Genomic DNA, 22,745 nt, shown 5'->3' with positions numbered 1-22,745 from the left:
GTGTCTTTTAATTAAAAGGGCAATCTCCCCAGTGATGAACAGATGACATAAAGTTGACATGGATCCCCACCACAACTTTATTCAAAATAAAAAAACAACAATTTTTGCTTTATATATATTTTAAAAACTGAAAACAACAGACCAACTTTTTGACAATGATACTATTGTTTATTATGGCATTCTGCTAATGTAAGCCGAACACAATGCAAACGGATATTTTATGGTTCATTTACTAAACGAAAATAGGCTGTTCACTTTGCAAGGGAATTTTCACTTTGCAAACAAGTTTTCCCCTAGTTAAGTAATAAGTTGTGAACCTCTGCTGACTCCCATCATCCAATCATGAGCAAGCAAAAATACTGTTTTTATTCTCTTTGTATATTTTTGGATATTCTTTTCAAAGAAAATTTTCACCACATTCACTAAGCTAAGGGAAAGTTCTCCTGCAAAGTAAACTGTCTATTTACCTTTAGTAAACCACACCCTTTGCGTCTGTGGTACAATCATGACAAAATGTTTTCTAGACATTTCTGTTGACTTGTTCTTTTACTCACACACTCAACTGTACAAAATATTTCCTTCTAGTATGATAGGCAGATCATAGGATTGTAAAAATGGTAATAAAACTGACATTTTTACACCACTTAATAGAAATGTGGGACATTTTGAAATGCCCAATTAGCTTTAAGGAAGTTTTTTAAAAAAAAATAGACTCCCCTAATCCAGATAGCATGTCTGAAGCCAACACATTTTTGAGGGCCAGATGAAAAAAAATCCTCTCTGGATTTATGGCCTCAAAAATGTCCTCACCCAAATCTGCATTTCTGTTTATTCCCTCCTGTTATGTTTTCATTTCTTCAATCATTTTTGTTTTACCTTCATTGATTTCTGTTTCATGTCTCCTGCACCTTTCTCATTATTTCTGTTCCCATCCATCCGAAAGTTTGCTAAACAGTGGGTAAGTGTGTCTAACATTTTCAACTGAAATGTCACCCCCTCACTCCCTAATGTATAATTAGCATTTATTTTAGTTTTTTTCATCCCTTCTGTCAACATCCGCTTTGTTTTGACTTAATTAGCATTTTAAACAGACATTAATGCAAACAAGTGAAAATGAATGTTCAGATATATTTTAATTACTTCTTCCTTTAAATATTGTATTTTTTTAGTGCACAGTGTAAAGGAAAAATTTTAATGCAAAAAAAACTTGACTTAAGACTTATAAAAATTCATAACATGTTCTTCCTTTTTTTTTTTCCTTTGAATGAGTTATTATTCAATGTTACTATGTATGAGGTCTACAAAAAGCATAGTCTGGTTAATTAACAGTTTATTTTCACAGCTGATACTTTTAAAATTAAAAAGTAAGATAGGAATTTTGTAGACCCAAAAAAGACTGATTATTCCGGTGTCATTGTTTATTCAGTGTTTTAATATTTTGCCTTTTTACTGTCTCCCTTTTTAGCACCAGTACCATTCAAAAATTGATGAGCTAATTGAAGAAACAGTTAAAGAAATGATAACACTTTTAGTTGCAAAGGTAAGTTTTATTTCAGGTACTACAAACTATGTTAAACATGTATGCATGAGCCACTGAATGATTATATGTACTTCCTATTGGCCTAGCAGTAGAAAATAAAAAAAAAAAACATTTGTTTTTGAGAGAAAAAAAATATTATTTAATTGCATATAATTGGTCTGCTCTAATCGGTTATATATACATATCATTTTAACAGGTGTTCTACAAAGACAAAAATGGTAAGGCAGATTTACTAAAAGAGTTGGGAATCGTGAGTGAATATTCGCATTAATTATCCAGTAATGTGATAAGCAAATTTCTGTTCACTTTGAATATCCAATCACGGGCAGATTAATTAACTAAACATGAATTTGCTTGTCACATGATTAGATAACTAAAGTGAATATTCGCTAAATTTATTGATTGAAGATTCGCAACTCCTTTAGTAAATCAGCCACAATCTTTAATCTGAATCAAAAATGTTATTGTTATACCACAAAAGGACAATATATGTCTTTGTCTTAAAATACCTTTACAAGGGAGTTTAATTTTTGTATTCTGTTACGATATAACAGAGGTAAAGCTTTTTTTTTTAGTACAGCCCACTAGCAAATCAGAAAGTTGCAGTGGACTTTAAATTTTAATTTCAGGGGGAAAGTGATTGAATACACCTACAAAACCTTTATACTTCAGATTATCAAGGCACAAATTCCAGGCATTATAAGTAATACTATAAGTCTCTGTATGTAGCTATTGAGGGTCATACTACCGTTAACAGTATATGCACTTGTGCCCCTTTGTTTCCTAAAAGGAGGAATAGGCTTTAATTACATTATACCCGTTTTATTTAAAAGTTTGCAACCTTTTCTACTGATTCTTATGATTTATGCAACAACAGTTATATATTAGATTATGGCTTTAGTCTACTGTACTAATAGGGCACTTTACAATATTCTAGTAGTCATAAAGAATTCTAATAAATGTTGAATAACCGATACAGCAACAAAAATTACATAAATACACAATTTGAATATTTAATTATATTTGGGCCTCCTTTTCATGTAATGTATCTGTCTGTCTTGACCCACAGTAAAACATCAGTGTTGGTAAATATTCAATAATGTAGAATTATCTATTGATATGAGGAACACTAAGGATATTTAGGTGTATGCTGTGACTCCTTCACCAAGCGCATAAAACTTTATATAACACATTAGGCCCAATTAAGCCATCAGCGTGTTCTTGGATTGTGAAAATAATCAGAATACTTAAAGTACATCTATACACACAGGTGGTAAAAGTAAAATTCATGCAGTTTTTGCCATTGGTGGTTAGGGAACCAAGGACTCCAGTGCTGCATAGCAATCTTGCTTATCATTTTAACCATAATGTTGCGTAACCAGTTGTTGGATACTATGGCTGTAATTGTAATCAAGTTAACACATGTATGTTTTTGTTCCCATTAGTTTGTGACTATTTTAGAAGGAGTACTGTCCAAACTTTCCAGATATGATGAAGGAACCTTATTTTCTTCATTTTTATCATTTACTGTAAGTGAATCCAGTCAATATGTTTTTCTGTTGCTATATTGCACATAGGATAGTAATATTGTGCTGCCTAGGTTTTTATTTAAAGCTTTGAACCAAATTATATCAAAGTAAGTTAAAAATAAGTTTAAATCTACAATGTACTGATTCCAATGTCTTTTGTCTAATATGCAATGTACAATGTCTTTGTCCAAATCTGTACATCATATATTTTCAGTCGTAGAAAATGTAGGTATTGTCCACAGTAGAGCATTTAATCTTGGGTAATGGTGTGTAACAAAATACAGTTTCTCTCGTACGTTTTCCTGAAACAATAGCTAATTTGTTTTTGAACTTCATCAATAGAAAGCAACTCATTGGAAGCCATATATTCAGCCATCACTTGAAAAGGTCTCACTTTTAGAAGCAAAACTATGAATGTGAAAGGCAGACTTTTGTTTTTCTATTCATAAATGTAACTTTTTGTTGCAATAGGTGTACATTCATAATGCCTTGTTAGTGCATCTCTTTCTCTAATTTTTAGAGATGGATTTAAAAAAAATGTCTTTATTCCTTTAAGGTCAAAGCAGCTTCCAAGTATGTGGATGTTCCAGTAAGTATAATTTAATGTTAATATTTTACATGTAATGATACTTTCTGCCGTGGAGGGCCTTCGATTTATTTCACTTTTTTGTTTTTTTTTCATTTTTCCTTTCAAGTTACGTGTTACATGCTGTAGAATTCAGTATTTCCGTACGTCAGCTATATGTTTTTTCTAGTATGCTTTTTCACTGCTGTTCTTAGAATACATATTGGATAACTGTGAAGAAATTTGCAACACGTTCAGTCTATATGTAATATTTTAAGAGACTCCTGTTATAGGAGAACAGTGCAGCTAGGTATATGAATTAAATAATTGAAAAAAAAAAATATTTTACAAAAAAATTGCATTATATCCATTTTGACAGAAGTAAATGCTTATACCAGTATTATGAGTGCTGCATGGCTTATTAATGAAATAGGCTCTCACAGTTTATAAATAAGACACTTAAACTTGGCGAGAAATTTGCATTTAAATTGAGGTTAAGCACATGAATATTGACTGTAAGATTTAAATTTAATGGTTAGCTTTCAGAAAAGTACAATACTTAAAGAAAATTCATTATTTAAACTGCTGTACTCCTGCAATGACTTCTAGCTTGAACAATTAGGCACTTGTCTAAAGATCCTACTAAATCCTCCTATCTAGAGCATGTTAGAGTATTATTTTGCAAAACCTTAAAAAAAAATACTCTTTTGGTCAATACAATTGCCACAGCATTTGTATGTGCATAAAACATATGTATGGCTATAGATATTGGGTTATTTAAACATGCTTGCTAGTTTTATCAGCAGACCTATTTGTAAGTGCAGCGATGCTCAGTAATTATTTTAAGTAGCTGATAATGAATCCTGTAACCTCAATGTGCAGAAGAGACATTTACCGTATTTACTAACGTGTTACATATCGTAGAAACATTTCTATTTAATGTACGTTATTATTAATGGTTACGCGAATGCATGTCATACCTGTTTAATTATTAAACATTTTTAAGTATTCATTTAAAAACTAAATAAAGCACAGTTTGTTTCCTATTCTCACAAACAGAATTTTAGTATTTAAGCATTACTTTAATGTCTATTGGCAACTAATATAATTTTGAGTTTTTAATGGCTATTTATTCAAAAATAGTATCACAGCTGAATTTTAACATTGCTGTGTATGATAGAATCATTTTAGATGCATGATAAGTTATGTATATTTTGTATAATTTAAACTTCAGCTTGTTTTTTTTTTATACCACTGGCTTAGGAATTAACTTTTAACTCGTTTTTACAGTTCCATGAATTACAAAAAAGACCCAACAAATGATCAGATAAACACATGAATTTTAAATATATATATATGTAATGCAATGCTAAACCCAGTGAATTGCTACTACAGTCTAACTGTTTACAGAGTTGTGCATTGCTGCATAAACTGTGTATTCTCCATAAACCCAATAATAATAATTTTCTAATTTGTTTCATAATTCATTTTCCATTTTGCAGCAACCAGCAGTTCAATCAATCATAATTATTTTTAGAGACTTTACTTTTTTTTGTTTTTGTTTTTGTTTTTGCTGGTTAACAGAACTGCCACACTACAGTTGAGCCACAAAGCTTATACCTTGTGGGTAACAATGAGTTAATAGAATAGGATATATGACAGACTGAATCACAGTCACCTAGATTGAATTTCGAAGGTATTTTCCTTAATTAGCAAAGCTGATATAAAACACTGTAATTTACCAGTCTATTGTTTTGCAGAATTTAGTACTTGAAATCTTAGAAATTCTGAGAACCTGACATAAAAAGGGGAAAGACTATCTATTAAAGGGAACTGTCAATTACCCTTGTTTGTTCCAAAATAATTACTGGCATGAAGCTGCCTTTTAACTTGAAAAAAAAAATTCACTTGTAGGTGTATAACATAACAGTTGGATAATACTGGGGAACTGAGGTGGAAACTATTATAGACAATAACTCTAAAGGCACACAAAGCTTTATTTACAAATCGTGGTGTGGCTGCTGCCGTGAGACGTTCTGGCCTATTCAATTCAGTTGTTATGGCTTTATTTTGAAGTTCTTAGACTTGTTAGCAGTAAACAATCACAGTGAGCTATTTGTTTTATTTTTATATTGCAATGAGCACTAAATAATTATATGACATCTAGATAGATAGATATATAGATAGATAGAGATATTGATATACATTTCTCCCTAAATGATTACAAATTGTTACAAACATTACATAAGTTATTACATGTGTTCCTATATAAATAGAGTACAAAAGACACACAAAAAAATACAAAGGACAACCTCTATCATAATAGCATTGTATTTTTGTATTTTTCTTTTAAATTAATACCTTGTCAATTCTTCAGCAAGTTTTAGGAGATGCTGCCACGTTCTCAGGGGCCACACGTTGCCCCCTTTCGCCTGATAATTGTTTGCTTTGTGTAAAAAAAAAAAATGTTAAATTACAGTCCTATTGCTCCCCAAACGCTCTTAATTTTCACCCTGGAAATTACACTAGAGTGTTAACTAACTTCAATTTACAGGGTCTGACAAACTCATATTACAGAAATTTGATGGCTTGAGATCAAAGGTAAAAAAACAGTTATGAAGAGATCTATTAGTTGTCAGCAAACATACTTTACCTCAGGAATGAAAAGGTATTTACCGCAGTTTATATGAGTAATGTCAGGAAATTTTAATGAGTTTCTACTGAAAAGCAGCCCTTTTAACTAGAGTTTTTTCTTCACGGACTCTGAGTTGCTAGCTGTTGTTCATGACATATACGATGAGCAATTTGCAGTCTGTAGCTTGGTGCTAGCAAAATAGCATGAGAGGCCCGTGCTTTGCTGCAAAAAAAGATTTAAAAAAAATCATGCACTCCTACATGTAGACATTTAGAGAATGATACAGTATATTTGGAGATGATGAGGCTAATTTACTAAGGCAGTTGAGAATCTTCACTCAAAAATTGTATGAATATTCACTTCAACATTCCAGTCATGTCAAAAGCAAAGTCCTGTTCACTTGAAATGCTAAATCATGTGCATATGCTTTTTATATGTTTGGATAATTGACGTGAATATTTAGTCTCCTCTCCTTCCACCATATACCCATACCCAGTTTCCTAACTGACAAAATGGCCCACACTAGAAAGCATGGAATCCTACATACAGAGAATTCCTATCTCCATAATGAGTTGTAAAGGATGCTGTTTATGGAATTTTCAACCACTGTATGGTAGTACAAAAAAAGAAAAAATATACACCTTCAGTGGTCCTCATACCGAAGTTCAGATACAGAATCTTTAAAAACAGCATGCTATTGTATTGTTTCTAAGGTAGTGGGGAAAAAAGCCTTTAAGAATGAATTTCATGGCTATTGTTTTTTTGTATTTGATACTTTAACCCCTTCCTGCCCAGCCCCGGCATCCCCTTAAATGTGACTTTAAGCCCCGGGGGTGGGATAAACTTCCCGATCATGTGACCAGTTTGATTGGCTATCACAAATGTCACATGATTGGGAGCCCATCCTGCCAGCTCCTGATCATAACTAGAGACCAAGTGCTGTCTTTAACAAACCGGTCACTATGCTTGGAGCGCGCAATGAGTGCACTCCCGGCACAAAAAGCTTGGCCATCCTAGATGCATATGTCTGGCATATAGGCAATAAAGCCCACCCCTTTTGCTGCCGCATTGCATATGTGTTACATGGGTAGCAAAAGGTTAAGAATATTTTTTTAACTTTCATGTAATATAGGTAATAGCTTTGCTGCATGGGTTTCCATCTTAGATGTGCCTCAAGGATGTTGAGGTTCTAGACCTGAAAGCATAAGCAAGCATTGCTAGGCTTATGAGTCAAATCAGCCCCCTAGGCAGTGTTTAGGGATTGTGTTCTGTTATTTAAAATGTTTTTCAATAATGTCTCTAATAATGTGCATTGCACAAAGGACATCATATCCTTTGTTGAAAAGAGTTTTCTAAAACCTAGCAGGCCAAAGATCAAGCAACCCATGCATCTGCTTTAGTTCCACCAGGGCTTACACATTGTGGTTTTGATTGCCAATTAAGGTATTTAAATTCAGGGACTGAAAATAATCTCTTGATATAAATCAATACCCGTAATGTGTCAAGAACTGAAAATAATCTCTTGATATAAATCAATACCGTTTTACAAAGAATGGATATAAAGAGCAGCCACTATAATTACAGTCTAACAATAACTATATTTCTCCATATAGTAATGTACAACCACTTTAGTTGTTCAAGCAACATGTGCATAGAGTTGTACCAAAGACCAAGGTACAATATCAAGCCTATTTATAAGGGTAGTAGATCATGTATAACATATGCAATATATACTGGGGTATCCAAACTTTCTAAGCAAAGGGCCAATTTACTGTCCTTCAGGCTTTAGGGGGGCCGGACTGTGGCCAGTGGAAGTAGAAAATGCCCCGGCATCAGTGCCCCATCATTGTTTTCAATGGGAGGAATAGCCCCCCATTAGTGATATCAATGAAAATAATAGTACCCCATGAATGGTGTTAGTAAGATGAATGGTGCTGTATCATTGGTGTCAGTTGGGTGAATAGTGCCTTAAAACAGAGCTCCACCCAAAAGGAAAAGCTCTGCTTATCTGCTTCCTCCCCCTTCCCGTGCCACATTTGGCACCTTTTGGGGGGGAGGGGGTAACAGGTATCTGGTTTTGACAGGAACCGGTCCCCACTTCTGGAAGACCTGGCTGCGACGAGGTCTCCTGGAAGTTCGACCCCCCTCCTCCTTCCCCTGACGCCGGGTCGTTCACAAAGTGCTTCGCGCATGCACAGTAGGGAACCCTTACAGGCAATGGCAGCAGCAGCACCCGAGAGCCGATGGAAACATCGGCTGGAGTGCCGACATATTTGTAGCTGCTGGCTTTTAATTTTTTCATTGGGAGCTGGACATCCTCTTTAAGGGCCAGATAAAGGCAAGTAAAGGGCCACACCTGGCCCCCGGGCTGCAGTTTGGAGACCTCTGCTGTATATGAATACAGTAAAGGATGCATACGTTGTATATGATCTCCTACCTGACGAATGTTGTCTTTACCCAAATCAGAATTGTGTCTAAATAAAAAAGTAAGGCTGCTGACTTTGCAACTTTTGTCACACAACAGCAAGCAGCATAAATAGTAATACTGTATTGCATGCCAATGCAGTGTTCAAGAAACAGCCCACCCTACTTAGGGTAAGTCAGGAAATGATGGAATCCAGTACAAAAGAAACATACTCATACTCAGCTTGCCCAAGTTACCATGTTAATCAATAAATTTTAGTGCGCGTATTAAACATTAGTCGACTGGCTCTAATGCAAATCCCTCTGTTATATGTGGTTGCCAGACTCCATATGGTAAGTAGCCAGAGGGAAAATCTCATTGTTTAAACTATGGAATATTGATCAAACCATCTTGTTCCATTACAAATGATATGCTAATATTTCCTTCCCCATATTGTTGAGCCTTATTCCAAAAGAGTATCAGCATAGTAAGTTGGGTTTACTTTATGCCTTGTTATGAATAATGTTTAAAGGTCTTACCAAAGATCTTAAAGTTTACCTTGAATAAGAATGTGAAACTTTTTGGGTAATTAATACCTCATTACTATTTTAGGCATGAGTAGGAAAAGCCAAATAAAAAATGACGCACAACAAAACCAAGAGAAATGAATAGTTCAGTATTTTTTTACCATAGGAATTAAAGGAGACAAAAAATGTAACACATAGAAAGCTATTACAGAATTTGTGCATCACAGTTTATTTGAAGGTTATGTTTAAAAACAACGATATCAAATATTTCACAGATAGGTAACACATAATCAGTCAAGAAAGCAGGCAAGCAAAAATAAATAAATAATTTAACCACTGCCGTACATTTTAAGTGGTGGATGCTTATTTCTGCAGTGTCCTTTATAAATGACACTTGGGGAATCAGTGCACCCATTATTGGCTGTGAACTGAGCCACCTTTGGAAGGCACAGTATACAGAGCTGTTCTGAACTGTTCTCTACCGTGTGATCACTGTGATAACCAGTCACAGAAATTGCACATGTAAACAGTGTAGTGGTTACATTGGAGAGACCACCTCTTCCTCTTACAACAGAAGAAGGGGAGAACAAATAAACAAATGAATAGGCTAATTATTTATTAGTTTCAGGTCAGCAGATCTCAAGGTTGTGAGATTGCTTTTAACCCTTTTACACCCTCCTTTTGTAAATCTCTGCTCCATCCTGTTTTTGCAGTGGCCTGTATAATAACCCCAATCACCTCCCTTTTCTTGCACATGTGTACATTAACCCCTTCATCTGCATCCTCCCACTCTATGTAACCTATAAATTAACCCCTTTATCTCCTCCTCCTTCCATGTATGACCTGTACATGTATTGTATTTAGTGCACCATTACCACACTCTATATTTTAAAGTCTTCAATACAAACATGTTTTTTCATTTCCAAAAATGATGGCAAACAATGTGATCACCTTGGGTGTCTACTTTCCTAAAAGCAACATAAAATATTCCCATCACACAGGTTTCTGCAGTAGGCTAAGTGGGTGGGTGATGCAGCAACTATCAGCTGGAAACTGGTACCATCATAGATCAAAGTACATATTGCCAGTACACTAGGATCTTCAACTAATGTCAAAACACTTTATCTTTTTTACAGCAAAAGAGTGCAATGTTTTGGGGCTATGCAGGACCCCTTCGACCGGCATGTGTATATTCCAAAAAGGGATCATTTATGTTTTTTGTACTGTCCTGGCATTTTTATATCATAAAAAAACAGATATTATATAATACAACCAAAAAAGCTATTTCTGTCTCATAAATATTATAAAAAAAATTTGGGTACAGTGTCGCATGACTAAGTAATTGTCAGTCAATCACATCACTTAAAAATGAAAATGACCTAGTAATGAAGGTGTATTACAGACTAGTACTAAAGTTTTTGATCAGTTCAGATGGATAAAGATGTGCCCTAGGGTCTATTCCATGCAATATATTTATTTGGCCCAGATTTATAAAGGGCTACCCCATCAAATAAATGTACCCCTTTTTACATATACTGTAAATAATTAAATATAAAATAAAGTTTGCTTGTATAATAATGACTAGTAACAGATTGAGGCATGGTGAAAAAATGGCTGACTTTAAAGTCTATTTAAAATGGTACATTTAAATATTGGTCATTGACTGTGAGCAGGTCCCAGGGCAGACCCCCAACAACTCTGAGAATTTGTTTCCCAAGTGGCCTTGAGACACTATAACTGCATTTTTATTCTTACCATAAATACTTTTTTTAATTAACTTGGCGATGTGCCTTTTGAAATTGCTAGAAAATGCAATCACTTCAGAATCTACAGAATAGATTCCCTAGCATAACCACAGTTCTCCCTCCCTCCTGCCTCATCATAGTTCTTTCCTCTTCTGGGAGCATCTATTTTTTGCCTGTGCTGGTCCACTTCCTGCATAAACATTTACATAGCTGCAAAGGAGGAGCGAAAAGAAATGCTATTGACTGTCACTTGAGTAACAGCACTGAATCTGCTGGGGCTGCTGACATCACATTCAAGATGGTGGCATCCAACAGCATTCTCAGGGCATGTGGATGTCTACACAGGACAGGATTGTAGAGGTCAATAACATTAAAGTACTTTAAATGCACATACAATCTTATATGAAGATAAATGGTCTGACAACATGGTCACTTTGTTATACTGATGCCTTGTTAATAATGAGAAACTAAATAATAGTTGAAATAATGGGAGAGGAATGATTATGGCCTCCTCTAACTGTGTTTTATTTTTACTCCACAGAAACCTGGAATGGACGTCGCCGATGCCTATGTTACATTTGTGCGTCACTCTCAGGATGTCCTTCGTGACAAGGTCAATGAGGAGATATATATAGAAAGGTTATTTGATGTAAGTAAATGCCTTCTCCTCCTTGGTCAGCAAGGTGGAGATGCCCCAAAATGTGACAAAATAAAAGACAGGGGGATAAGTCACATTTTGAAAAAAAAAAAAAGTAATCTTCTCACAAATCTTTCTTTCCCCTCTGATTTGCTCTTTTCTGCTTTAAATCTCTACTTTTGTACTTTTGTCTTGGTCTGCGTCTGATACTAATCTCTGATTGGACATTTGTGAAAATAAGAAGCAGCTTACTGTATGTTGTGTATGTAATATCTACAACTCCTTTGTGTTTTCTTTTTTATGTTTTCTATGCTTACTACAGCATGACAGCCTTGAGTTTACCGTGCACCTAAGTTAAATCCTTTACCTACCTCAGATTGTTTGTCAAAAAGGACGTGTCAAAAATTGCTAAATATATTAGATATTATTGTATTATAAAATAATTTAACAGTAGCATATTTTGTAAAATTTGTAGGCAAATTGATATATTCTAATAGATAATACGTTAAATATATAAATAACAAGTATCATGTTTTGTAAATGTAACAAGGAGCATTATAGTAATTGGAATTTACCCATAGCAGATGCTTTATTCCACTTACGGAATGATATCTTTATCGTTCTGTGATGTAAAGCAGATTAGCAGACTTTTTACATTAAAATTATATCTTCTTTACTTTTGATATTGACTGAATTAAGTTTTCATTTTGAATAGTGGAAAATTTGCACCAAAAATGCATGGTCTGCTTTTTTACTGTGCTTCCTTCTATGCCAAATGCTGCAAAAAAATGAAAAAAAAAAATAAAAATGTAGGAAAACTGTCTTATATATACTTGCCCTTCCCTCAGCTTCTACCCACAGAACCTAGGCAAGGGTGACATCATGCTTCTTCGGGCAAGATCCTGGGGAATGCTGAAAAGCTCAGATCTCATGAGAACACGCACTTCTGCATTGTATTTGAGATTCGGTCTACTCAGCATTCCCCAGAATAAGGAGCATCATGATTTCACTTTTTCAGTACAGAAGCTGGTGGAAAGGTAGGTATGTATATACTTTTTTCTCTACAGTTTTTGCTAGCCTTTTGGCATTGGAGGGAGCAAGTGGGGGAAGGGAGACCTTGCTTGCGTAGCTAATTTATAGTTCACAGACAGTTATTAAGTTAAACCCCAAGACTTTATTTAGATAATATATTTTTAGACAACAATATTGAAATGTAAATATATAGTCTCACAACAATACAGGTCAATACAACAGTATAATGAAAAAAAACTATTTAGGTTAAAATTGTGCTTCTTAACACAATTGACCTACAGGGTTCGTTATAAAGAAATGCTAATTTCACTTTTCTTGAAAAAATACTCAGATATTTTTTTTATTTGTGCTTAAATTAAATTGCAGTACATAAACTTATACTAGTTTGTTAACATTTTTGGGTGTAAAATACATGTTGCAATCTGGGTCTTTGGTATACTGGCCATATAATCCAACCTTTTTACTATTTCTAAGCCATGCAGTCAGCAGAAAATTGCACATCTAGTCACAATAAGAGTTTAATCAAAATAGCTGTTTTTTTTGCCCAGAGCAAAAAGGTTTAGTACATTAGGGCCAGTGAGATTTTAAAGACTCAAAGTTTGCTTACTTCTATGTTATAATCTATGCATCAAGGGAACATTGGTGTGAATGTTCACACAAGTTATGGTGTGAAGATTCTCAACCTCTGTTAGTAAATCAGCCTCTTGGTGTCCATAGGAGTATTGATACTTTGGTGTAGCAGAAACTGTTATCCAGCTCCTTTTTAAGGAGGCCAAGATTAAGTCCTGGCCTTTCACTACTGAACACATTTCTGCCTCCATGCTTTTACCACCATTGGCCCTGCCTCACTTTCTACATTTACAGTTTGTAGAAAGGAAACTCCTTCTTGCAATTTGTAATAGGAAGTGAAAGAGAAGGTTGGGCAAGTTTAGCTTGATCAAGGGTGAATTACCCTTGCTGCCTTTGGTGGTGACAGTGGTAGAAACAGTCCCATAAGTGACATATCTCATTAGGTCGAACGTTAGAAGTCAGAATAGTTGTGTTAATGTTTCTGTCGCCTTCAGTGTATGACACATGCTGTATTCTTGTTTGTAACAATGTGCGGCCAAGGCTAGGACCACAAAACATGTCTGTTTTTAACTGGGTCCTGTGCATAGCATGTGTCTCTAACTGTGGACTATTTATCAAATTTGTCATGTGCATCCATTATGTTCATGCCATACACTGTGTGCTTACTCTGCTTTTTTACTTGCTTTCACGCTGTGCTGCCAACTTTTTCTTTCCCAATCAAAAACTCTTTTCTGCGTGATCTTTGGTTTCCCTTCTTGCATATCCCTTCCCCCCTTAAATGATTGTTTCCTTTTTTAATTTTTTTCACTCTCTCGCTGACATCCTTCTAATTGAAATGGAACTTATCTCTCATGTCAACAGTTTTTTCACATTATGTCAAGTGGCATGATTTAGAGTCAAATAATCTTCCTGTGTACATCTACTAGCATGACCCACATCCACTGAGAATGCCTGCTACATGCATACAGCACATGGAGTGGTAGTCCTCGCTCTATGCATGCGTGCCCATTGAGATTTACAACTCTAGAAGCCTGAGAACTAAACTTATTATACACATCCAGTAGGCATCAAAGTAGGACTTAACTCACAAGAAAAAAAAAATGTTGTGCCAATTGGGACAGCATTATCATGGCTAAATTGTCTGTGGGTTGTTCTTTTGATGGCTACACTGCCTTTTCTAGCCTCACCCCTTTTATCTCCACCTTTTTTTTTTCTTTGCACCCCTTTGTGTTGTCTCTAGTGATTAGTGAAGGCAAAGACTGTATTGTGCACTTGAAACAGCTTGTATTGTTAAAATATAGAGCACTCCATATGTATATTTTCAGTACCCACTAGAGAAGGAATTTACTGGATATCCAAAAGTTTTCCATGTTTGTTGGATCTCATTTGAGAATTACAATAATGTAATTTTAATATCATAATCTTCTTAATTTTAAAAATGGATTTCTCAATATAGTAGAAGCATATATTGTAAAAATAGTGTATGCATTAACCTCCCTGGCGGTATGATTATTTCAGATTTTTGATGCTGAAAGCGGTATAATTATTTTGCATGGAAATTTGGCGTTTTATATTGTAGGCCTGTAATTCTTAGGAATAACACACTTAAATTTGTCCAAACAAGAGTCTAGTAGACAGCCCGGGTATGATAAAGTTTGAAACACGAAATCATAAATTATAATATAATAAATAACTATAAATAATTATACCAAATAATAATATAATAATAATAAAAATTATTCAATAATGTAATCAAATCAAAAACACTGAAATTTGCTAAGTTGCAGAATTGTCGCTGTCATTACTTTTCAGTGTTTGATGACGGATCTCCCCACAAATCACTATCGCTCAATTCTGCGAGTGATTCTAAGTTATTATTGCTGTTTTCTAGCTGGTCTAAAACCACTTTTGATGTAAAGGGACGGTTTTGGTTGCTATGGACAATCTCCACTTTCCAGGCAGAAAGAACAGTATTTATAATATAAAACTGCATGCAGGGCACTGGAGAAACCACTAGGGACAAAAGAAAGGTGAAATAATTGCATACAGTAATGTAATCTGTAAGATTACAGTGTACTGTATGTGTTTCACTTTTTGAATTTGGCGCCGTTCTCCGTCCCCGTGCGTCGCACCGCTCGCAGGGAACAGAGCTCGGCACTGCGATGAATCGAACGGAGGACGAGCCGCTCACACTGCGGGGAGACATCGCAGGATCCAGGGGTCAAGGTACGTAAGCTCTTCCTGGATCCTGCGATGCGATCCCAAGTCTGGCTCAGGGTTACAACTTTTGGTTCTGAAATTCCACCCCGAGCCAGACTCGGCAATACCGCCAGGGAGGTTAATGATATCACTACCTATATTGTAAATACGTTTTATTATTGGCTTACAGTTTTTTGATGTGCAATATACCCCAGCACATAAACAACCAAACTCCCACAGGGTTCTTTTCAGACAATTTCAAAATTGACAGATTGTGTGAAGATTATCCATTAAGTTGAATGTACAAAATGTAATTACAAATATTTTGTTGCCTTATTTTATTCAGGCATTCCTAATCTCATTGAATTCAGGTGGCTCCCTAATGCCCAGTAATTATGTTTATTTGGATAAATATAAATTTAAATATAAATTTCCAGGATAGTAAGTGAGCGTTCTGTATTAATAGCTGACAAAAGTGCAATAATAGCTTTAGTAACAGTAGGTAACAGTAGGTTTATAGTCCTCATATTTTCTGTTTTTGTTTCCTTCCTTTTTTAAGCACCTCCCATATCAGAATGTTTTGTTGTATCCTGTTTTCTTTTTTTTTTTCAGTGATTACTTTTTTTATTTTTATCTTTCCCAAAATTTTGTTTTACGTTACCCTTTTATTTACCCCTTTTGTTTTCCCCTTTTAGAAAAGGCTGGATGATAATTGTTCTGTCATGTGCCTGAGAATTTTTGAGGTAATTTTTTTAAAATCATCTAAAATGTTATTTTTTTCCATTTCATTTTGCCACAACTCATATTTAGCATGATCAAATTATTCACCCAGTACTATTATTTCATATCGTTCTTAACAGCACTCTGGAAATTTTCTGCTGTGTGACCTTTGTCTCCTGCTGAGATGAAATGGAATATTAATTTGTTTTAATAGGTTTAGCTTTTTTCTTTTACATTAGGGGTTATTTTGTTTCATGTAAGTTTTTTTTTTTTTTTTTTTTTTATTCAAGATTTGCCCAGGTGCTGAAAAAAATACAAGTTAATCTTCAAGATGTTCATTTAATCCGCTGCTATAAATTATTTTATGTTCAAGGGTTTGATTAACATGATCTGGGTCACAAAACCAGCTGCTTATTTGTGTGGCCTTTTTTTTAAACCTTCACAGACAAAAAAAACATATTTTCCAACTATAGCTGAATATTTACATATCTTAATTCTTTTAGCTTACTGACAATGTCTGACAGTTAAAAAAAACAACCAAAAAAAAAACATATTTACAAGGTGAAAGATTTCTTAAATATGTTGCTTTGAAAGTAAACTTAGTAAAATTATATGGTTCACCATCTAACACACCCATTTTTTACAGCAGCTTTCTAATTGTATATATGCACACACACACTGGAAAAAATATTTTAAAGACATATTTATATATACTGCATTAATTTGTGTCTTTTACATTTACTTGGGGTTTATCTTTAAAAATTTTGTGTGGAGAGTTATGAAGTGAAGAGGTGAAACTGATTGCATAATTATCATTCATGTTTACACTCAGGAGATGTTCTAGGACAGAGGGAATGGAGATCTGTGAGCCTCAGTGTATCCATCTCCACTAAACCATTTGACAAGTACGCTTTTAAAGAAAACCTATAATGAGAGATATGTGAAAGTTGCAATAACTGGGCTCTCCTGAAATTACTAGATATATGCCTATCATCCTGACCCCCTTGCTTCAACACTTTGAAAGCTGTTTCAGAAGATATATGCAGATAAGGGATTTCTCTCACTATCCTGAACTACATAATTTTTCTGGGTCAGAGCCTTGGAAAGCAAGAAAGGCAGTGGGTCAGGATAGCAACCTTTCTTCTAGCATTTTCAGAAGGAGGTCATGAATTGCAGGTCTTTTATTTCTATCATGACAGAGTGCCATGCAAAATATTGGCCTTACTTAACCTTAATCTATCCAAAAACCGAGGAGGGTGATTTGCAAGAAGCTAGATTTTTAGAGTAGAATACAATCTCCATGGTTTATCTTGACCCACTTCTGGCTGCCAAAGCATTGTTAATTTTAACTATGTTTTTCAGCTTTTACAACTTGGTTTTGAAGAAAACTGATTCATATACCTGATTTAAGATATCATATGAACCAAGAAGATGCTGTTTAATAAAAGAAAAATATTATTATTTTGTCTCCAAGATTCAGCCCAAGGAAAATGTAAGGATTACAACAGATGTGCTTAGTGACGGCTCATCTGCTTAAGTCTAGCAGTCCCCAAGATCAGTGATTAAAAAGCCATCTCCAAGTTTAATGAAAAACACTATTCCAATAATAATGCCATGCATCTGATAGCTTTCTTGCAGAGTCCTTGTGAAGGCAAATCAGACAGAAAAAACATTTGACTGGAGTTGATACAAGGATTATATAGGTCAATTATACCCTTAATCTGTCTGGTAGGGATTAAACAGTTATAGATTGCCTCTAAGCATTTGGCTTGTCCTTGGCAGTTATCAGATCAAACTGGTTGTGCTTACTGCAAAGTCTAGTAAGAACTTAATCATGTAGTGATATGGGCCGGATGAAGATGAGCTGAAGTATAGCAACTGGTGCTTTGCTTTTGAAGGGTTGCTCACATACCATTTGTCTGTCCCAAGTATTTATATCCAAAAGTCATCATGTTTCCTTTGTTTATAGATATCTGGAATTTCATATGTTCATTTAATGAAATAAAAAAATAGAGGAATGTATACAATGCCTTGAAAAAGTATTCATACCCCTTAACATTTTCCACATTTTGTCATGTTACAGCCAAAAACGCAAATGTATTTTATTGAGATTTTATGTGACCAACACAAAGTGGCACAAATATTGTGAAGTGGAAGGGAAATGATACACGAATTTCAAAAATTTTAACAAATAGATATCTGAAAAGTGTGATGCGCATTTGTATTCATCTCCCTGAGTCAATACTTTGTAGAACCACCTTTTGCTGCAATTACAGCTGCAAGTCTTTTTGGGTATGTCTCTACCAGCTTTGCACATCTAGAGAGTGAAATTTTTGCCCATTCTTCTTTACAAAAAAGCTCAAGCTCTGTCAGAACAGCAATTTTCAAGTCTTGCCACAGATTCTCAATTGGATTCAGGTCTGGACTTTGGCTAGGTCATTCTAACACATGAATATGCTTTGATCAAAACCATTCCATTGTAGTTCTGGCTGTAATTTTAGGGTCATTGTCCTGCTGGAAGGTGAACCTCCACCCCAGTCTCAAGTCTTTTACAGACTCTAACAGGTTTTCTTCTAAGATTGCCCTGTATTTGGCTCCATCCATCTTCCCATCAACTCTGACCAGCTTCTCTGTCCCTGCTGAAGAAAAGAATCCCCACAACATGATGCTGCCACCACGTTTCACAGTGGGGATGGTGTGTTCAGGGTGATGTGCAGTGTAAGTTTTCCGCTACACATAGTGTTTTGCTTTTAGGCCAAAAAGTTCAATTTTGGTCTCATCTGACCAAAGCACCTTCTTCTACATGTTTGCTGTGTCCCCCACATGGCTTCTCCAAACTACAAACGGGACTTTTTATGGCTCTCTTTCAACAATAGCTTCCTGCTTGCAAGTCTTCCATAAAGGTCAGATTTGTGGAGTGCATGACTAATAGTTATCCTGTGGACAGATTCTCCCACCTGAGCTGTGGATTTCTGCAGCTCCTCCAGAATTTACCATGGGCCTCTTGGCTGCTTCTCTGATTAATGCTCACCTTGAGCGGCCTGTCAGTTTAGGTGGACGGCCATGTCTTGGTAAGTTTGCAGTTGCGCCATACTCTTTCCATTTTTGGATGATGGATTGAACAGTGCTTCATGAGATGTTCAAAGCTTGTGATTTTTTTATAACCTAACCTTGCTTTAACCACTTCCCGCCCGGCCTATAGCAAAATGACAGCCGGGCGGTGGTTCAGTTATCCTGACTGGGTGTCATATGACAGCCAGCAGGATAAGCCACGATTGTACGCCTGGGGGGGCACGCAGCGCGGCAATCGGTGGTGTGATGTGTCAGTCTGATACACCACAACACTGATCTCGGTAAAGAGCCTCTGACGGAGGCTCTTTACCACATGATCATCCGCGTCCAATCACGGCTGATCACAGTGTAAACAGGAAGAGACGTTTATCGGCTTTTCCTCACTCGCGTCTGACAGACGTGAGTAGAGGAGAGCCGATCGGCGGCTCTCCTGACAGGGGGGTCTGTGCTGATTGTTTATTAGTGCAGCCCCACCACGGATGCCTGCTCAGGACTACCAAGGATGCCCACAAAGAATGCCCACCTGGTATGTCACCCCTGGACCACCAGGGATATGCCAATCAGTGCCCAGGCAGATGCCAATCAGTGCCCATCAGCAATGCTTGCCAGTGCCATCAGTGATGCCTGTCAGTGCCATCTATTAGTGCTACCCATCAGTGCCCATCAGTGCAGCCTATCAGTGCCGCCTATCAGTGCCCATCTGTGCCGCCTATCAGTGCCACCCATAAGTACCCATCAGTGCAGCCTTTCAGTGCCCATCAGTGTCGCCTATGAGTGCCCACCAGTGCCAACTATGAGTGCCCATCAGTGCCGCCTAACATTGCCCATCAGTGCCACTTACCAGTGGCGGCTATCAGTGCCACCCCATTGGTGCCACCTTATCAGTGCCCATCAGTGAAAGAGAAAATGTACTTATTTACAAAATTTTATAACAGAAACAAAGAAAAACTGTTTTTTTATTTGTTTAGCAAAAAATAAAAACCGCAGGTGATCAAATACCACCAAAAGAAAGCTCTATTTGTGGGAATAAAATGATAAAAATTTTGTTTGGGTACAGTGTAGCATGACCACGCAATTGTCATTTAAAAAGTGACAGTTCTAAAAGCTGAAAATTGGCTTGGGCAGAAAGGGGGGAAAGACGTTTCAGGCGTTTTAGTGCTAAAAATAGTGCCTGTAAAGCACCTGAAAAAAGCCTCATCTGCAATCCCAGTGTAAAAGTCTGAGTGCTTTCACACTGGGGCGCTGCACTGGCAGGACGTCAAAAAATGTCCTGCAAGCAGCTTCTTTGAGGTGTGTTAGGAGTGGTGTATACACTGCTCCTGAAGCGCCCCTGGCCATTGAAATCAATGGGCAGGTCCGCCGAAGCATCTGCAAAGCACTCTTAACCCTTTATTTAACCCTTTGGGCACTTTTAACCCTTTATTCGGCCGCTAACGGGGGTTAAAAGTGTCTCGCTAGCGCCGGAAAAGTGCCGCAAAAACGACGGTAAAGTGCAGCTAAAACTAGCGGCACTTTCCTGCCGTTACCCAGGCGCTGGAATTGTGAAAGGGCTCTAAGGTTCTCTAACAAACCCCTGAGGGCTTCACAGAACAACTGTATTTATACTGAGCTTAAATAACACAGAGGTGGACTCTATTTACTAATCAGTTGACTTCGGAAAGCAATTGGTTACATAAAATTTTAATTAGGGGTATCATAGTAAAGGGGGCTGAATACAAATGCACGCCAAATGCATTTGGTACTTTTCAGATATTTATTTGTAAATAAAATTGAAAACCATTTATCATTTTCATTCCATTTCACAATTATGTACCATTTTAACTTTGTGTTGGTCTATCACATAAAATCCCAATAAAATACATTTATGCTTTTGGTTGTAACATGACAAAATGTGGAAAATTTCAAGGGGTATGAATACTTTTTCAAGGTACTGTATCAAAGATTCTTGGGTGTGAAACTGGCTCAGTTTTACAACTTCTTGCTTTGCGGTGACTGTTTTTCCTGATTTAAAGGGTAGCACGCTATAAAAATGTTCAACTGATTTTCAAAAGTGAATTGAGAATAACATTGGTGTAGTTTTAGCAAACTAGAAAATGAATGAGGTTAAAGTGATACTAAAGCTAAAGACATCTTTTACCTTAGGTAAAAACATTTTCCCTGTGTGAAGGGGAGGAGAGGGGAGAAGAGATCCAGCGCTGTGCATGGCTGTACCTCTTCTCCCCTCTCTTCCTCTTCATGCAGCTCCTGCTTCTGTCAATCAAATGCAGTGAGGAGGAATTGGGGGCCGGGCTAAGCCCCGCTGTGTGTATCTATGGAGCACGGCTCCATAGACACACAGCACGGGAGCGAGCAGGCACCACCGTGTGCTCCCATAGCAAATAGCTTGCTAGGGGGACACATGAAGAAGAGGAAGAGCACTCAACACTTCCCCAAGAGTAACATATGAGTACAAAAGGCACTGAGAGTCTTCTAACTTTTTCAGCACCACCCAGCACTTCCGTCCACCCTGTGAGCCCTGTACAAAAATGTTTCCTCTGGGTATAAACTGAATTTTACACTTCTACCTGCCTCCCTTAGATGCAAATTGTCACATCTAAAACTGTCACATGTGGTCAGTAAGGGGCATGTCCAGTCCTACACAAATACCAGTTTCAGAAAGTTGGTATTTGCTTTGGAGTCTCTCAGTTATTACAATAGCAAAGCCATAAGCGTACAAAACTATGGATATCCTTTGGTGGGATCAAGTGCTATATTCTAAAGTGTTCTTGAGATGGAAGAGAAGAGAGAAAACAAAGAGAGGGAATTAAAGAAATGACCTTTTATAATTTTCCAATAAATCTTGGCTACATGCCAGATTGTCTTCTTGTTGCTATGAAGACATAAACGCTGTTATAACAACTTAACAGAATCATGTGAGACAGCTAAGAAAAAGATACACATTTTAAATACAACTATACCATTAACTGAAAAATGGATTCCTAGAAAACTAATACATATAAGTGCAAAATATCACTTCCCAAATTCTGTTCTTTAATTTTAAAAAATTGGTGATCCTACTGGCCCTCCAGTTTGCCTTCAGAAGGGTGACAACACTGCAGGGAATACTCTGGAGCACTGTAACCCCCTGGCAATTGTACATTGCTGCATCTCTACATACTTCGAGGTATAGGGTTATCGATGTTGTCCCTGCTGATAACCCTCTCACCCTGATGCCAGTCAGCATCATATGCGTAAGCCAAGAGGACTCTCTGCACCTGATGTAGGGCAGAATGATGTATTTTTGCTTCAGACATCAAAGACTTTGCCAGCCCCTTTGATGATGTCACTTGGGAAAGACGGGGGAACTCACCATCTAGAAGAAGGTAACTTAAAAGAAAAGCGACCTTTTCTTTTCCATGGAGAGAAGGAGGTGATTACATGACCAAAACTTTTGGGCCGAGCTTCGTCTTAACTACTTTGTTCTAGTGATTTAAACCAGTGGTTCTCAACCTCAGTCCTCAAGTACCCCCAACAGGCCATGTTTGCAGGTTTTCCTTTATCTTGCACAGGTAGTTTAAATCAGAAACAATG

General features: G+C 36.5%; 1 protein-coding gene across 13 annotated transcripts in view; it reads left to right on the top strand.

Moving 5' to 3' along the window:
- Positions 1-22,745, top strand: part of CADPS (calcium dependent secretion activator) — a 666,812-nt gene that overhangs the window by 593,288 nt on the left and 50,779 nt on the right. For 8 of the 13 annotated variants that reach the window (XM_073592164.1, XM_073592163.1, XM_073592167.1 and 5 more), the window contains 4 exons: positions 1,466-1,540; positions 2,986-3,069; positions 3,626-3,658; positions 11,487-11,594. In XM_073592164.1, coding sequence (XP_073448265.1) covers positions 1,466-1,540; positions 2,986-3,069; positions 3,626-3,658; positions 11,487-11,594 — 300 coding nt within the window. Of the gene's footprint in view, positions 1-943; positions 959-1,465; positions 1,541-2,985; positions 3,070-3,625; positions 3,659-11,486; positions 11,595-16,078; positions 16,127-22,745 lie in introns of all 13 variants that reach the window. The other 5 variants (XM_073592166.1, XM_073592162.1, XM_073592157.1 and 2 more) reach the window with 3 other exon arrangements.

Source organism: Aquarana catesbeiana, linkage group LG07, assembly GCF_042186555.1.
Source record: "Aquarana catesbeiana isolate 2022-GZ linkage group LG07, ASM4218655v1, whole genome shotgun sequence".
Classification (NCBI taxonomy): Eukaryota; Metazoa; Chordata; class Amphibia; order Anura; family Ranidae; genus Aquarana; species Aquarana catesbeiana.
The sequence above is the reverse complement of the archived record's forward strand: the minus strand, read 5'-3'. Positions and strand labels throughout refer to the sequence as shown.